The sequence below is a fragment of the Alternaria conjuncta genome, assembly GCF_024043145.1.
Source record: "Alternaria conjuncta strain BMP 0040 chromosome Unknown scaffold_7, whole genome shotgun sequence".
NCBI lineage: Eukaryota > Fungi > Ascomycota > Dothideomycetes > Pleosporales > Pleosporaceae > Alternaria > Alternaria conjuncta.
Window position 1 is genome coordinate 1,778,252 of NW_026250096.1, and position 15,838 is coordinate 1,794,089.

The 15,838-nt window shown below is 52.0% G+C and overlaps 7 protein-coding genes across 7 annotated transcripts; 5 read left to right on the top strand and 2 right to left on the bottom strand.

Moving 5' to 3' along the window:
* Nucleotides 1–22: 22 nt before the first annotated feature.
* On the top strand, nucleotides 23–1,586 carry J4E85_005708 (uncharacterized protein; the record flags this gene model as incomplete). Its single annotated transcript, XM_051469951.1, has 4 exons — nucleotides 23–139; nucleotides 196–273; nucleotides 325–1,297; nucleotides 1,348–1,586. The coding sequence occupies 4 exons, from the start codon at nucleotides 23–25 to the stop codon at nucleotides 1,584–1,586; spliced, it is 1,407 nt and encodes a 468-aa protein (XP_051326782.1).
* Nucleotides 1,587–1,878: 292 nt separating this feature from the next.
* J4E85_005709 (uncharacterized protein) lies at nucleotides 1,879–2,885 on the top strand (the record flags this gene model as incomplete). Its single annotated transcript, XM_051469952.1, has 2 exons — nucleotides 1,879–2,644; nucleotides 2,776–2,885. 2 exons carry the CDS (start codon nucleotides 1,879–1,881, stop codon nucleotides 2,883–2,885), a joined length of 876 nt encoding a protein of 291 aa, XP_051326783.1.
* Nucleotides 2,886–4,671: 1,786 nt separating this feature from the next.
* Nucleotides 4,672–5,172, top strand: J4E85_005710 (uncharacterized protein; the record flags this gene model as incomplete). Its single annotated transcript, XM_051469953.1, has 1 exon — nucleotides 4,672–5,172. The coding sequence occupies one exon, from the start codon at nucleotides 4,672–4,674 to the stop codon at nucleotides 5,170–5,172; it is 501 nt and encodes a 166-aa protein (XP_051326784.1).
* Nucleotides 5,173–5,530: 358 nt separating this feature from the next.
* J4E85_005711 (uncharacterized protein) lies at nucleotides 5,531–5,839 on the bottom strand (the record flags this gene model as incomplete). The annotated part of the gene is made up of 1 exon (XM_051469954.1): nucleotides 5,531–5,839. One exon carries the CDS (start codon nucleotides 5,837–5,839, stop codon nucleotides 5,531–5,533), a length of 309 nt encoding a protein of 102 aa, XP_051326785.1.
* A 1,098-nt stretch (nucleotides 5,840–6,937) lies between these two features.
* Nucleotides 6,938–10,851, bottom strand: J4E85_005712 (uncharacterized protein; the record flags this gene model as incomplete). The annotated part of the gene is made up of 7 exons (XM_051469955.1): nucleotides 6,938–7,632; nucleotides 7,682–7,793; nucleotides 7,844–8,017; nucleotides 8,062–8,551; nucleotides 8,600–8,761; nucleotides 8,810–9,726; nucleotides 9,919–10,851. The coding sequence occupies 7 exons, from the start codon at nucleotides 10,849–10,851 to the stop codon at nucleotides 6,938–6,940; spliced, it is 3,483 nt and encodes a 1,160-aa protein (XP_051326786.1).
* A 1,535-nt stretch (nucleotides 10,852–12,386) lies between these two features.
* J4E85_005713 (uncharacterized protein) lies at nucleotides 12,387–13,136 on the top strand (the record flags this gene model as incomplete). The annotated part of the gene is made up of 1 exon (XM_051469956.1): nucleotides 12,387–13,136. The coding sequence occupies one exon, from the start codon at nucleotides 12,387–12,389 to the stop codon at nucleotides 13,134–13,136; it is 750 nt and encodes a 249-aa protein (XP_051326787.1).
* Nucleotides 13,137–13,935: 799 nt separating this feature from the next.
* On the top strand, nucleotides 13,936–15,136 carry J4E85_005714 (uncharacterized protein; the record flags this gene model as incomplete). The annotated part of the gene is made up of 2 exons (XM_051469957.1): nucleotides 13,936–13,987; nucleotides 14,040–15,136. The coding sequence occupies 2 exons, from the start codon at nucleotides 13,936–13,938 to the stop codon at nucleotides 15,134–15,136; spliced, it is 1,149 nt and encodes a 382-aa protein (XP_051326788.1).
* Between the last annotated feature and the right edge of the window lie 702 nt (nucleotides 15,137–15,838).

The window sequence follows — 15,838 nt, forward strand, 5'->3', positions numbered from 1 at the left end:
ATTCAGAAATACCCACGGCGAAATGGGCCTCCCTACAAGAGCGGCCCTTGCGGCGCTGCTATACACCGCAGCAGTCACAGCTCACGACCACGATATGGATGCGATCCCAGATGGTGATGCCATATCACCTGACCCAATAGTGGGTTGACACTTCGACCACCCTGGTTGAGGCAGCAAGACTGATGGTCGATGTAGGACTCAATACTATGGACGCACATCTTGGTCCAAACGGTGGCATGGGGCATCATCTTCCCCACGGGTATGGTATTAGGAGTAAGCTACTTCATATTGAGACTGAAGAGCATGAGCTGACAGCAAGGCTAGATAATACGATCCAAATGGCACGTCCCGGTACAATCTCTCGGAACCGTCCTCGCAATCATCGGATACTTCCTCGGCCATAGACACAAGGGCAGGCAGTTCACCGATAACATCCACAGCCAGTTCATCCCTGTCATCATGCTCATGTTGGTATCCCAAGTTGCTATGGGTATCTACCTGAAGCTACACCTGGAGAAGGGCATCAATGGGAAGATACGGCGCGTGGTAGTGAAGGCGCACGGTGTTGTTGGAAAGGCTATGCCAGTGGTCACCTGGGTGCAGTTCCTCTTTGGAGGAATTACCGCACTCGGCTTCTGCAGAGCGGATCACACTGGACAATGTCTGGCGCATTTCATCATGGGCAGCGCCTTCATCGCATACGGCATTATTCTCCTGATTCTACTTCTAGTCGGACAGATGTGGCTGCGGAGGACCGGAAGAAGCCAGGAGTTCTTCGATTCGCTCGTAATCGCCGCCTGGGGTTGCGTCAACACCTTTACCGAACACCGATGGGGAGGACCATGGGTGCACAACGACCTTCAGCACACATCTATGGGCATCGTTTGGTGGGCTGCCGGACTGGTCGGTGTCTGGCTCAGCCGAAAGCGCAATGGACAGCCGAAGCGCAACCTTATCCCCGGTATCATCATCTTGATGACCGGATGGGCCATGTCTGCGCACCCACAACATCTGCCAATATCGACTATGATCCACACCATATTCGGCTACACCCTCATGGCTGCAGGTGCCGCGCGTATCATCGAGATCTCATTCGTGCTCAAGGACCGCGCTTCTGTCGCAACCGACGGCTCGGACCCGAACAGCTTCCAGTACCTGACGCCGTTCCTGCTCATGGCTGGTGGATTCATGTTCATGGGCGCCACCGAAGAGCAGATGAAGCTGCTATCCGACGCGAACGTCACGCACGTGTCTTACGTGCTGATCCTCTACAGCATCGCTTTCTTGCTGTTCCTTTGTGAGTCTCCCCATATAGCTCACCACTATCTCAAGCTAATTCGTGTCTAGTCGTCAACATGCTCATCCACCTCTACGCCGTATACACTTGGGAACAAGACGACAAAGCCGATGCCGAAGCGCCCCTCACGAACGGTCACGCGAACGGACACATCAATGGATACACAAGGGTCGATCGTAGAGTGAGAGACGCTGAGGAGTTTGAATTGGAAGGGCTCGACTCAGATGACGACGATGAAGAATCACCGCGTCTGAATAAAGAGCATAGGCCTTTGGCTGCGCAGCATTAAGCCTCTTTTCTTTCTCGTTGACATGGGCACATAGGGCATACAGGAATACACACATTTTGTTTTGATAGGCGGATCAGTCCATGCAGTACATCGCCGCGGGACATACCATATGATAGGGTGGCTGCATATGTGTCCTCCACCGATGAGTGTGAGATCGTTGTGAGTGGTTGCCCACTGCCAGCCTGGCATGCACGCGCTGCGCCTCGGCCTCAGCCTCTCCTCATGCCCCGCTCTTCTCGTGTGCTTTGCTTTCTCTCTCCTTCGATCCACGTTCTGCGCACCAAGGTCTGCGATGGCAGACCCATTTTCCATCACCGGCAGCGCCGTCGGTGTCGTTTCCCTCGCCATACAAGTCTGCAAAGGCCTGGAATGGTACCTCAGCGGCGTCAAAGAAGCGAAGAACAAGGCTGAACAAATCGCCGCGGAAACGGAGGAACTCGCAAACCTTCTCGAACAACTTGAATCCGTTATCGGAAAAGTGGATCCATCCCAGTCGGTGTCAGCAACACGCACCGGCATCGTGTCGTGTGCAGAAGCCATCGCGACCATCCGGAAGAAGCTCAAACCAGACGACCAAGCAGCGGACGGCGGGATCAAGTCGAGCTTGAAGAGATTGACGAAGCGGCTAGTCTTTCCGTTCATAGAAGCTGACATCAAATACTGGAAAGATGTTCTCAACACGATACAGCAAAGTTTACAGACTGCGCTACTCGCCCTTGTCATCGACCAACAGCGGCTGGCTTCTGAGAATGCTCGGTTGCACTACACCCAGCTATCCGTGGACCAAAGCATACATCACTTCTCGAATCTACAGCTGCAACGCGATGTATTTGATGCGACAAGTGTTCAGCTCGCTGGACAATCACACATGCTCGAATCGGGATTCTCGGCCACGTCGCACAATCTTCAAAGTCTTCACGCCGATTTTCGGAACTTCCAAAAACAGCTTTTGGAAGCTGTATCAGCGAAAAGCACGACACTGGACGGCGATGTGATGAGCCTTAGGAGCGTTCAGCGAAAAACGCGAAAGTTACAACGACGATCCGACGCAATTCCATGTACATGCCGACCACACACCTCTGCACTTGGATATATATCAAAGATTCTAACTCTCACATACACCCAAAGCTTTGTTCATGACTCTCAGTGTCTTCGTTACTCACTGCCGGACAAAACAACCGATCTACAGTTCAAGGCTACCCTCTGCAGCCTGGTACTGAAGAAGAGGATTTCGCTTTCATTTACCAGGCTCAACAGCGCTGGATTCACGCAGAGTCTGCAGTGTCATCGCATCGTTAAGTGGTCTCCTGCTTTCGAATTTATCCCAGCTCTTGTTCGATCTAGCATCAAAATGTCGCAGGAGACATTGGCTGGCGAGGTTGATAAACTCTTCACCATGTTTCAGCTTGGACAAGCATCACCCCATGATCGACTAGCAGATGGAAGGACGATTCTACATGCACGTATCATATCCCCAACTGATTAGCAAGTAAATCTCACCACATCGTAGGTATTATGTGGCTGTTTTGTCGCTTACATTCCAACCGTTCGCCGGATCGACAGTTTTGAAAACATTGGCTACCTGATCGACACCCTTCTTCCACTCACGAAAAGCGAAGCTAGCGAAATAGACTGGCGTGGATTGTAAGTCACTATGGACCTTCGTTCTAAGTGAGCCTAATCATCACTGCATTCTGCTGTCGTATCATGTCGACGTACGACATTGCTAAGCGTGGACAGTACTTGCATAGACATTCTCATACGTTGTCGTACCCCTGCGCAGACCAAGAACTTCCACGCGGCCCTCTTGAAGTCACTCTTCGAACGAGACTTGAAGATCACTCGGCATGCGTTCAATACAATAACGATGAGATATTCGGAGGGAGCACTGGCATCGCCTATGATCCCCTTCGAAAAATTTGCCAGCCCACTGTTGGACAACAGCGAATTACTTGAGGCGATAGTCTCAAAATCCGACCATCAACTTCGGAGCATCTTAGATCAGCCCAGAAACTTACAGGCCCTCGACTTTGATATGGTTGTCTACGCTTTGACAATGGCTACCATGACTGGCTGGACACATGGCTGCAGAGCTATGGTCGATGCCCACTTGCTGACATACCTGGATGATGAAAGCGAAAACAGGTGGCGCTTCTCGTATTCTCTGATCATGCTCTCAGCTTCCACGAATCGACCGGACATGATGCAGTTCTGGTTATCGCAAAGGACTAGATTCAATGGCCCACAGCTCATCGCCATTGGTCATGTTGAAGACCTACTATATTACGCGGACCTAACGTTTAGCATGGACACAGTTTGCCTTCTTCACACCCATCTTGCCAACGAAAGACGTGAGATCAGACTACTGATGGAGAAGCATGGAGTCGAATATTGTTGCGAAGGCGCTCGAAAAAGCTTACCAGATGCACATGTCGAATGCATGCTCACTGCTTTAGTGAGCGAAGGGGTCGCGATATCCGAACATTATTGGCCACGACAAGGAAGTGTCTACAATTCACGACGCAGATGGATGGCACCGAACCTTGAGATGCTCGAAAGTCTGGAAAAGGTTGGCTTTTGTGACATCAGTCAAGAAAAGTTCGAGTGCAGCAGGGGGAGAGCCTGCTCGCCTCTGATGTATCTTGCAAGGCAGAGCATCCTTGAACCGGGGTCAGGATGTTTGACTCAGCGTGATCTGATAGTCAGATGGTTCCTTTCGAAAGGAGCCGACCTCAAAGAAACTTGGCCGGGGACGGACACCACTGTTCTACATTGTTTGGCTTGGCAGTCTGCTGCACAATTGCAGTGTAGACGGACGATAGCCAGGTCCAACGAATCCCCTGCTATAGAGACGTGTTGGGCTTATGAAGGATTTGAGTTTTTAGTGAAAAACGAAGTAATTGATGGTTGCGAGTGTGGATGTAGCGGTGCCGGGTGCGACTTTCTGTCATGTTTTTGGAATGAGCTGTTTGGGCGGTGGTATAAGTATTATGGACATGGAAACTTTTACACTTCCTGCGAATCGTTCGATAACGCGATTCTAGCTCGGAACTGTCGCCGTTTACAAAGACATGACAATTCGCAGATGCTACTCGAAGTCACCTTATGGGTTGATAAGGTGGCAGATTCCCTCGGTCATTCACGACTCGTTTCTGGATACATCCGCCTGTTTGTCTTCTCATACTTGGAGATAAGACATACATGCTGCGACACCGTCCGCACTTGCCGTGACGAAGATCCTAATCAGACCGAGCAACCATACCCTCGGTATTCTCCAAAGGAACTACGACGCATAACCAAGGAGGACGCACATCTGCGCGCACGACTAGAAGAGCTTGTACCCGACCTCATCTCTCAATACGACTCTTTCGGTGGACAGCTCCAGGACTTCGTCATCGACGTTCTCATTCCGACAATGCGCAGAACTGCGAAGGAGTTGAAAGAGGAGGATGAGGCACTGTACGCGGCGGGGCGAAGAGAACTGGGCGTTATCATGAACGAGGACGGAGACAAAACTGAAGGGGAGAGTATTGAAGTGGAAGAGGAAGAAACGGACGTCGAAGAAGAGTCGGACGAAGAGTACTGAGTCGATCTCATATACCATCTCCTTCGTGATATCATGGCAGTGCGTAGGCGTTTGTACATGATCAGCAGAGTTTACACTTGGCTTCAATCGCTTCAGCTATCACACAGGCATTGGCAAGAGCAACGCAACACTGAACAAAGCCCTCACATATGTTATTAGATATTACAACAGTATTCAAGCCACTGCCAGCTCTTCCTCGGCGCCACAAATCGTTCGTCGGGGTATAATGCACCAGAAATCCACTTTTGTCGCTCGAAATCCACTTTTAGTCGTCGTCGTATCATCGTTTGTATCCTCCTCTTCCTCTTGCTCAGCCTTCGTCCATACCTGGTCCCTTCTTCCTTATACTCCTCCCCATCTACAAAGCCTTCCCGCCAGTAGTGTTCACTGCAGTCGCAGTACCACATCCGTAGCTAGCCATGTATGCAGCGTTGACGCTCTTGTGGTGCTCAACAGCGTGCCTCTTGACACCCTCCCACATCTTCTTGATGCTGAGGTTGAGCTTGTGCTGCGTCTTCTCTTCTTGGTTGACGAAGTGATGCGCGTCGTGTGCTGACTCGTGAGATTGGCGGCGAGATTGCGAGAAGGGAGTTGTGGGGATGGAAGAAGATGGAGTTGAGGCGGAGGAGAGCGAGAGAACGCGCGGGTGGCAGTCGAAGTTGTTCATTTTGGTGGTTGGCTGTTTGGTTTGAAGACACCGAAAATTTATGGGTGTTTTGGTGGTCGTGAAGTTGAAATTTGAAGTGTAGTAGTAGACTTGATGGCTTGATGCTGCTACTCCTCCACCCAACCCACCTCCCCACCCCTTATATACCCCATGGCACCACGAAGAAATTTTCCACCCTTTCCCACCACCAGCCAAACGATCGTGAGATCTTGGACACACACACTCCACGTGCACCGTGACTGATTTTTCGCAAAGGTCGCACATGTGGGTCTAGCAAGGTAGCATCGCCTCGCGCTGGTTACCACCGAGTGTCTAGAAGCCACAGGACACACACCGTAAGACGTCATCATAATACCCTTCGCATCTGCCCTGACTAAACCTGTTCCGTTCGAAATCAGCCTGAAAATAGCTAATGCACATGGCATGATCTCCGTTAACCGCTTAGCTCCCGCGAGGCTCTCAGGAGAACGTGGTGAGAGGCGTTGTCGGCTGGCGTCGGCTCAGCCTCAACAGACTTTTTATACCGCAGGGTCCCACTGCGACAACCATCACGTTCTTGACTTTGACACACGAGATACCTCTAAAGGCCATTTCGTGTGTCATAGTTGCTATTTGCGCAAAATTGCATGTTTCGTCGTGCCTGGAAGAAAGAGAGGGATTGGTCGTTGGTTCAGCCGCGCCCTGTCCTGGTAGGGCGTGCGGCCCAACGAAGCTTGGTTGCGTGAGCTGGGATGTTCGCGATGGCGCACGTGGATTCGCGATTGATGGCGAGACTTTTGTTGTTGTGCTGAGCATGTGAATGCACAGACTCGAAGTACATTTGCGGAGTGGTGATGCGGAGGGCGAGTTGCAAGTGTCGCGGGCGCTAGCAAGACATGATGTTTGCCGTTCCCGTCGGATAGCCTTTCCGTTGGAAACATTGAGTATCGCCTCACCGATTCTTTCACACCTTGCAAAACTAGATGAAAAGCATGCCATCAATTCGAAGTTGCGTCGAATACGCGATGGCGGTGCGACCTTTGGCGACATGCTGGCCTGATCGCTCGTTAGCTTCAAACGACCTTTGGGAGTAGTAATTTCTATTTCAAATCGCTTCGACTACGACCTAGCCGTATTCCTTAACGTCTTCTGTATACAGGCACATAGCTCCGGTATCCTGAACGGTTTGCTTATCACATCGTCCATTCCCGCCTTCAACGCCACCTCTACCTGCTCGCTCCTCACATTAGCTGTCACCGCGATGACCGGCACGTGCGCTCTAACAACGCCTTCTTTCTGAAGCTCTCTGATATTCCTAACGCATGTCAAACCATCCATGACAGGCATCTCCCAGTCCATTAGGATGAGTGCGAGTGGCTTTCCAGAGCCATCGGAGATGCAGTACTTTGTTGTGCGCAGATAGTCAAGAGCTTCTCCACCATGATTCGCGACTGCGACCTGCATACCCGTGTTCCGTAGCTGCTTGGCCAGGACGCGCTGGTTTACGAGGTTGTCTTCGACGATGAGGACGTGTAGGTCTTTGTTGGGTATGTCGTTCGCAGGGGCGGAGGCTTGGGGTGGTTCGTCCGATTCGTTGCGCGATCGACTTGAAAGCAGCGTTTTTTGCGCACGTATGCTCAAGCTAACGGCCGCGTCGCTTTCCGACCGGTTAAAGTTGGGGCGAATAGTGCTTCTACGACTCTTCACGTAGAAGGAAAATGTGCTTCCGACGCCGGCTTTAGATGCGAAGCCGATAGCGCCGCCGTGCATCTCAGTAAGCTTTCGTGAGATGAAGAGACCCAGACCGGAGCCACCTAAAATACGTCAGCAACTCGTTCAATTGCCTTCGAGGTTCATAATCACCATAGTCGATATGTGTGCGCGGAGACGCTTGCGAAAAGCGTGCGAAAAGGAGCTGATGTTCTTCGTCGCTCAAGCCACGACCCGTGTCCTGCACGGAGAAGATGATGTAGACCTTTTTGCGTTAGTGGAAAAACTGAGACATCGTCTTCAACAGCGACTTACTATCTCGCCCTTCTCCCAATCTGCTTGTAGAGTCGCTGCTTCTGATGTTTCGGAGCTACGGGAGAATGGCACGCTGAAACTGTGGGTCGGCTGCTTCAGGGAGACGCCCAGACTGACCCTGATCTCGCGTATCTCTTCTAATCGAGTGAATTTGATCGCATTGGTGATAAGGTTCTTACTTGTCAGCCAAAGCACCTCAATATGTCTCACGTACTTACGATAAGTATCTGTAAGACCCTTGTAGGGTCTAGCGAAACGAGATCAACCGCGATCTTTTTGCATGACTCTTCGAGCTGGAATCGCAAATCCACGCCAGCTGACTTGGCTTCACCATCGAACATTTTCACTGCGTCTCTCGCGATTGAGTCGAATTTGACATCGACTGGGGTCATTACAAACAAACCGGAGTCCAGCTTAGACATGGTAAGCACGTCGTCCACAATAGTCTTCATGTGCTTCGAGCACTGGACAATGGTTTCGGCAGCGTCAACGGTATGCTCCAATATAGTCTGATAGACCTTCTGATAATCCGTCGACTTGCTGAAGTTCTTGTGAGCCGAGATAATACTATCTGCACACTGAACGATCGCGGACAGAGGATTTCGCATCTCGTGAGATGTCGTGTCGATGAAGTTTTCCAGACTGCGCTTAGATTCTCGGGCCCTCGTCGCCTGGGTAGCCTGAAGTTTCTCTCCCCATTTCTGCTGACTGTTCAAAGCCTTTAGTTAAGCATAGCGAGATGAGAGAATGACGTACCTGATGTCGGTACAGCAACCGATGATCTCTACTACTTCCCCATTTTCATCGAGCTCAGGGAAGATGGATGTGATGACCCACATTGGCTCCTGTTCGGGGAATGTATCATCCATATGCTGGGTAGGCGCATTCCACCTCTTCTTGAGACGCAACTCGAATGATCTGGTCATAGTAAGCTTTGTCGTACGTCATGACGTACCTATCACTTACTGGTGCTGTTTGGTCTCGACAAGTTCCTCAAACTTTGCTTGTCCCATTTCGACGAAGTCATCGTCGATAAGCTTACTCCACGCGTCAGCGAGATCGGTTGCAGGATCCACTGGACCAAGCATCTCAAACCATGCTTCGTTCCTATACGAATAGACCCCGTCCATTCCTATGAGAAAGATGCCAATATCGGCACGCTCTGCGAAGCGTTTGAACTTGGAGAAATTGCGCTCAGACTCCGCTTGAGACAGAGTCAACTGTTCCTTCAGTTGCGATTTCATTGCTTCCGCGTTTGCGATAGTCCGTTCTCGACGCCCAATGTCCTCTTCATGGAGTAGAATTGATGTTAAGCACGTAGAAAGCAGGCGACTGGCGACCAGTATGAACTGGAGATAATCTTCGTCAAATGGCCGACGGGGATTAAGCCCAATGACCATGAAGCCAAGGATATTGTCTTTTGAAGAAGTCGGGTTTAGAGGGCAGATGGCTGCCGCTCGGCAGGGATCACCGAAGCCCTGCCACTCAACGTCCTTGACCAACGCTGCCGCCACAGGATCTTGATCGAACCGAATTATGATCGGCTTCCGGGCAGTAAGAGCTTGGCGAAAGTATGGAGTAAAGCCATGGTCTTGCTGAAAGTCCAGATGATCGGGACCTGCAGGCGACCCTTTCGGAAGACCGAATGAGCCACGAAGCTTGCAGTGCTGTTGGTTCGTATCGGAAAAGCGCGTCCTACTCGATTCGGACCCATGCCCGTCTGCTTCAGCCGAATACAATAATGCGAACGGAATATCTTTATCGTTGCGGGATAGAACTTCAGTGGCGAGAACCCAGTAAGTATCCGTATTGCGCGCCCTGGGTATCTCTTCGCTTAGTTCTAGGAGAACGCGCGAGCGTCTTTGTGCAATGACCTGTCTAGTCTACACGGCTGTCAGCGGGTTGCACAAATGGCTTCGCAGCTTCAAATATGGCTCCCAAGAGTTGCGACGGCATACTAGTGCAAGAATCCATGCTTCCGTGAGTACCATCCTCATCCGTACGTAGCATCAGATGCGCCACTGGAAGAGCAGGCGCCCAAAATATGCGCTGAAAGTGCGAGAGTTACAACATACCGTTTCTACCAGGGGCTCATAATGCCCAACTGTGATACCCTCAGCATCTAATATGGGTATGAACTTTAAGGAGAAGTACGTCTCTTCCATGAAACCGCTGCGTACCATGTGTATCGAGGTGTTCGTCTTTTCCACGGTTTCTCCTGCGAGGTTGGTTTGTATGATGGGTTCAAAATACTGGTCCCAGACTGAAGCAAGCGCGACGCGAGCGCTGACTCCCATGCAAGGGTGGAAGCCACCCAACAGCTCTATCTCTGCTTCGTTGTAGATCATGATCAGATCCGGACCGTAGAAAACGACTGCTGGCCGTGGATCTTGCATGACAAGATTGGCAATACTGCGTAGCTGTGACGACCAGGAAGACATTGGGCCAAGAGGAGTGGAGGCCCAGTCAATGCTGCGCGCCCAGGCTGCATGTCGTGACAACCGCAGAGGAGGAAGTTCATCCGTCCAATCAAAGTTTGGTACTTTCGATTTGGAAGTTTTTCGAGTGAGAGTGGTCATCCCAGAGCCCTCACTGCCGGTGCATGTGGTCGCCAAGAGACCGCTTATGACATTCCAGCGGCCAGCCACATGGATCTTCATCCAGTTGAACCCATGATAAAGGAACGGCTTCTCCGATGTGTCGTGTGTCAAAGACCAGCTTCGAAATTTTGTAAATGGGGCATAGCCTTCTTCATTAGCAGAGTACGCACCACCATCTCGGCTTAGTAGTTGCAGTAGCCCTCCAGGGTCGGTGGCGGCCATGGCCGAATTCCAATACTCCAAATGGCATCCATTTCCGGACTTCGGGCTACCTGGCGATGTATCGATAACGAATGTAGGTCGTGGATCTTGGTCCAGCAAGTCCAGCATGCCGATGCGACGCAGGGATGACGTGCCATTCTGAGTTGGTCCGAGGGGTCGCTTCTCGCGTGCAGGCAAGGCCGTCATGATAGGCCGACTCTTGGCGTTGCATGTGGCCGTCTATCCTCCTCTTGCGCAGCCGCTATTGAAGATGATGTCGTGACAAACGTTGCCCTCGTCTCAGCCATGTGGAACGCTGTCATGGGATTCTGGGTGCGCTTGGAAAAGTGGAATTCGATCTGAGTGCCTAGGCCGGTCCTGTGGATCAGCCGCATGCCGCTGGCCGAAAATAGCGCCGATCCCGTGCGATACCCAGGTACCTAGAGATCGCTTCAGGCTCATGGATCTCGTCTCTCTATCATCACCTCCATCGCGGACATGTTCGTTGTTTTGTGATTTCCATCGAGGAAATCATTCCAGAGTTGCTGTCATGATTCATTCGTGGATCATCTGCGCCAAGTACGATGACGTCGCGTCCCACGTGGGCTGCCACCTAGCTCTGCCATCGGCAGCCTCATGCCATCATCTTCGGCTTCACACAACCTTGGAAACATCCCATAGACCTCCCTTCATATCGCGATATACACCAAATGATACCAGACGCAATGCCGACCACAGCGCCCGCATGGCACCCGATGAGGCCACGAGTCAGGGATGATATCAATGAATTGCTACGTCGCCGTTTTCGAGCATGAACCATGAGCCTTGCGAGGAGAAAACATCTTCCTCGTTACACTATCCTTTCTAGAAAGAGATGCAGTTACCTCAACAGGCCATAGTCGATCTTACCGGTTATATCGTCTTGATGAGGTTGCTGCGAGTCAGCGCGCTTATGGCCAATCGCGATATACACGCCCAGATATTGATAGCCAAATATAGTCGCGCATCTGCAATGGCCGGTTGGATGATCGTCATGTCAGCTTGAGATTGGGGCGTCTTTCGGCCTTGTTCGTGGAGATGCTCAAAAGTTAGGCTTTCCCATAGTCTCCTAGCCTTTCTTGCGTCGAGGCTGTCCCATCTTTGCCTTGACTTTCTCGCGCTCAAACTCTACTACATACTGCTACTATTACCAGGCTTATGGGTAAAGGCAATCATGCCAATAATCCAAGGTAACACTACCTACGTTTCAACTGTACCTGCGCTCTGTACTGCGACCATACTCGGAGCGACATTAGGAGTCGGCAAACTCGTCAAAAGAGAGCTGTCTTGGTCGCACAGTGAGGTGTTTGTAACTCCCTTTGGAACACTGACAACTCTGGAACATCCGAATGTACCGGACTTAACGACGATACACACCCCAGCCTCGTCATGTGTCGATAGATGGGTGCTGCGTCCTTCACAAAGCTGTGATGGTGGAAGCAGCACCGGTGAAACCGTCTGGTCTGTAAATCCGACACGTTTGATCGTCTCCGACGCATCGTACAACGGATGTCAGCTCTATGGGACACCCACATACAGTCCAGGAATCTGTCCCAGTGGGCAGACCATCGCGGAGGTTACCGCATACGAAAGCAGTGTGCCGACTGGAACCCGGACTTTCTGGCAAGCCAGCTGTTGCAGAAGGTATGATGCTACCACTACCCCAATCTCGATCTTTTAGCTGACGACAAGTGATCAGCGGTATGACCTTTGGCTCCGCATACCCCGATGTCTGCTTGTCTAGCTTTTCGACACCCTTCCGTGCTTATGCTGCAATCATAACAGCGCCTGCGTTTGATGGGCAAGAAGTCATACCAGTATACGATTATACAACCACATATGAGCCAAGCGGACGCGTGCGTGAGACATCGGTCATATCAGACATCACCACGCTTGCAACCGGTCTAGCCGTGGCTGATCCCGTCATAGTGAACTGGCAGATAGATGACGTTGGCACATTTCCGAGCGAGTACGTCAAGTCTTTGGTTGCGAGGTACAGCGTACCCGCGCCAGCCGTCACATCCACACCGATAGTCATCAACGGATTGGCGCCAACGACCGCACCCGCATCATCACCATCATCACCCAATGGACTTGGTACCGGTGCCCAAGTAGGCATTGGCATAGGGGTCGCAGTTGCTGCTGCTTTCGTTGGAAGCTTGATGATCTTCTGGTGTCTACGACGCCGTCGGGAACGTGCTGCGAACGATGTTGTCATACCGGAAATGGGAGATCAAGACTGCGACAGGAGTCAGCGTAGATGGTACAACGAACTAGATGCCCAGGCGACTCAGAACGAGCTTGATTCGAAGCCAGTGCATGAGTTACCCCAACCACCGGCTGAACTGCAGGCACACGACCCTTTCGGCGACGACGCCAACGCTGCACTAGAGGTACAGAGAAACAGCCTAGACGGCGTACGTAATGACGACGGTCCTCACGAGCGAGCATGAACTCACAACACATGCGAGGAAAAACAGCTGGTGGACGACAGCACACGATTTCATGAGGATCACGCACGGCCTTTCTTTTGCCTTATTGGTGGATTACATGTCGCAATCAACACTGTTTTGGAACGAGCGGCACATTCGTTAACATCCTGTCTCCCGCACTACGTATTCTCTTAGTTTGCGTCGCAGCTTCATACCATCCAGAACTAATTTTCAACTCGAGGGCATTTTGACATTAATATGCAGCTCCAAGCAAACAACGAACTAATCTCCGCCTCGGCATCACCCAATCTCCATCTCGGCCTCGCGTATCACCATGAAACAAGCTTCTATGAGCAGGGAGCGTTTCATGAATCCTTCATCACCAAGCCGCGCACGCTAGTCCCGGTGAGGCATCGTGTGGGCCAAACTAAGGCCGATTCGGGCTTGGTGTTGCCGACGCGAACGTTTCATAGCGGAATTTCCACCACCAAACGGCTGTCAAGCCCTCGGCGTCCTGTCAGAACTGTTCATTCCTGCGTGTACCGCTCGCGCGATACTCAATATGGGTGCGCGCGTTTCCAAAATATTGACATGCGATGCGTTCACGCCGTCTAGATGCCGAGTAATGATTTGCAGGTGTATGCGTTGAGTCAAGCAGCCTTCTTATATGGTCTGCTGCATCTCTTCCTGCTGGTTTGTTCGTGTTGTTCATTCGCTCACTACTGTCATTCATTCCTTGCTTTCGTAGCATTTACATTCGCTTTTCCATCAACATACAGGCCGGTCTCTGTTTTTTTACCTTCGAACAAATAACTTCAAGATGTTTGCCAAGACTACTCTCATGAGCGCGATGCTCAGCGCTGCGTCTGCCGGTAAGTTATCTATATCCTCCAGTTGTCCGACAGATACTAAATGCGCATTCAGAGATGATCTGGGACGGTCGCTTCAACGACTATGCCTCCTCTGCCGACATCGCCAAGTGGTCCTTCTCCAACCCCGTCGGCGCCTACCAGTACTACATCCACGGCTCCGGCGCCGTGACCGACTACGTCAACCTTGACACCACCTTCAAGAACCCCGCCGACACTGCTTCCAAGCAGGGTGTCAAGATCACCATTGACGAGACCGCGAAATGGAACGGCCAGACCATGCTGCGCACCGAACTCATCCCCGAGACCAAGGCGGCCATCAACAAGGGCAAGGTCTACTACCACTTCTCCATCAAGACTGCCGCCGAGAACGCCCCGACGGCCACCAACGAACACCAGATCGCTTTCTTCGAGTCTCATTTCACTGAGCTCAAGTACGGCGCCTCGGGCTCGTCCAACACCAACCTTCAATGGCACGTTGGCGGCGTTTCCAAGTGGGACGTTGAGCTCGTTGCCGACGAGTGGCACAACGTTGCCTACGAGATCGACTTCGATGCCGGCTCCGTTGCCTTCTGGCACTCGACCGGCAGTGATGAGTTGAAGCAGACGGCCGGACCCTTCGATGCTAGCACCTCTTCCGACGGTAAGGACTGGCATCTTGGTGTTCTGAGGCTGCCTGGCCAGGCCGACAAGGACGGTGCTGAGGATTGGTTCTTCAGCGGTGTATACATTGAGGACGGAGAGCTTACCACCAAGATCGGTGGTGGAGCTGCGGGTGCGGCTCCCGAGAAGCCTGTCCCCACTACCATGTCCAAGGTCGTGTCTTCTGCTGCGCCTGCTGCTACTTCTTCCAAGGCGGCCGCTAGCTCTTCCGTCGCCGCCGCTGAGACTCCTGCTGCTTCTTCGAGCGCCGTCGTCTCTTCCTCCGCTGCTGCTTCTTCGGTTGCTGCCCCAATCAAGACCCCGGCTGCGTCCTCTTCCGCCGCGGTTACCAGCGCTGCTCCTGTTGAGACTCCTGTCGCCTCTTCTACCTCATCTGCCGCCCCCGTAGCTAAGCCTACTGGCAGCGCTGGCTCTGACGCCGTTCTCCCCGAGGAGTTCACCATCGCCCAGTTCGTCGCTTGGCTCAAGGCCAAAACTGGCAAGAACTAAGCACACACTCAGCGTGAATGCAGTCCGAGTAGTCAGCCCTTTGGCAGCCCATACATTCTTGTAGATATTCTTTGTTCTTATTAGCTGTTGCAATACATTGTTCGCAGTCCTTATCTTGTATCTTGTGGGCAATGCTGGTGGACATTTGTATCCGAGTGGTAGGTCGGCATGTTTCATAAAGACCCGTAAATACGCTTCCCCGCACTACTGCTTAATCTCTTCACTTTGTGGTCCTCTTGCCTTACTCTCTTTTCTCTTTAACTTCGCCGCTGCACCAGCACTTCCTTCGTGCGCGAATGCTCAAACGCCGGAGCACACTCTTTCGTGACGCCCGCGAAGACACCACGTGGGTTTTGATCGACCAGGGTGATCTGCACCGTCCTATATTAAGAGTTGCGATTGCGGAGGGACGGAAGCCTTCCCGTATACCTTGCTCACGGTAGTGAGCAACGGCAAGACTTCAGCTGGCGCCGAGGGCCTCGATCTATGGGCCACGATATCAGTTTCGAGTGTCGCCGAATTGCGCATACTTCAACAGACCGGAGGCGGTAGGTAGGGAAGTCAGCAGTTCCGAGCCGTTGCATCCGTCGAAGAGTGGTGGAAACCACAACCGCCGTTGCAACCGGAAATACTATGTAAGCCGGCTTCTACCATCTAGACACTTCCAAGGCCGTGTGGCGCTGCAGGCATTGGATTAGTATG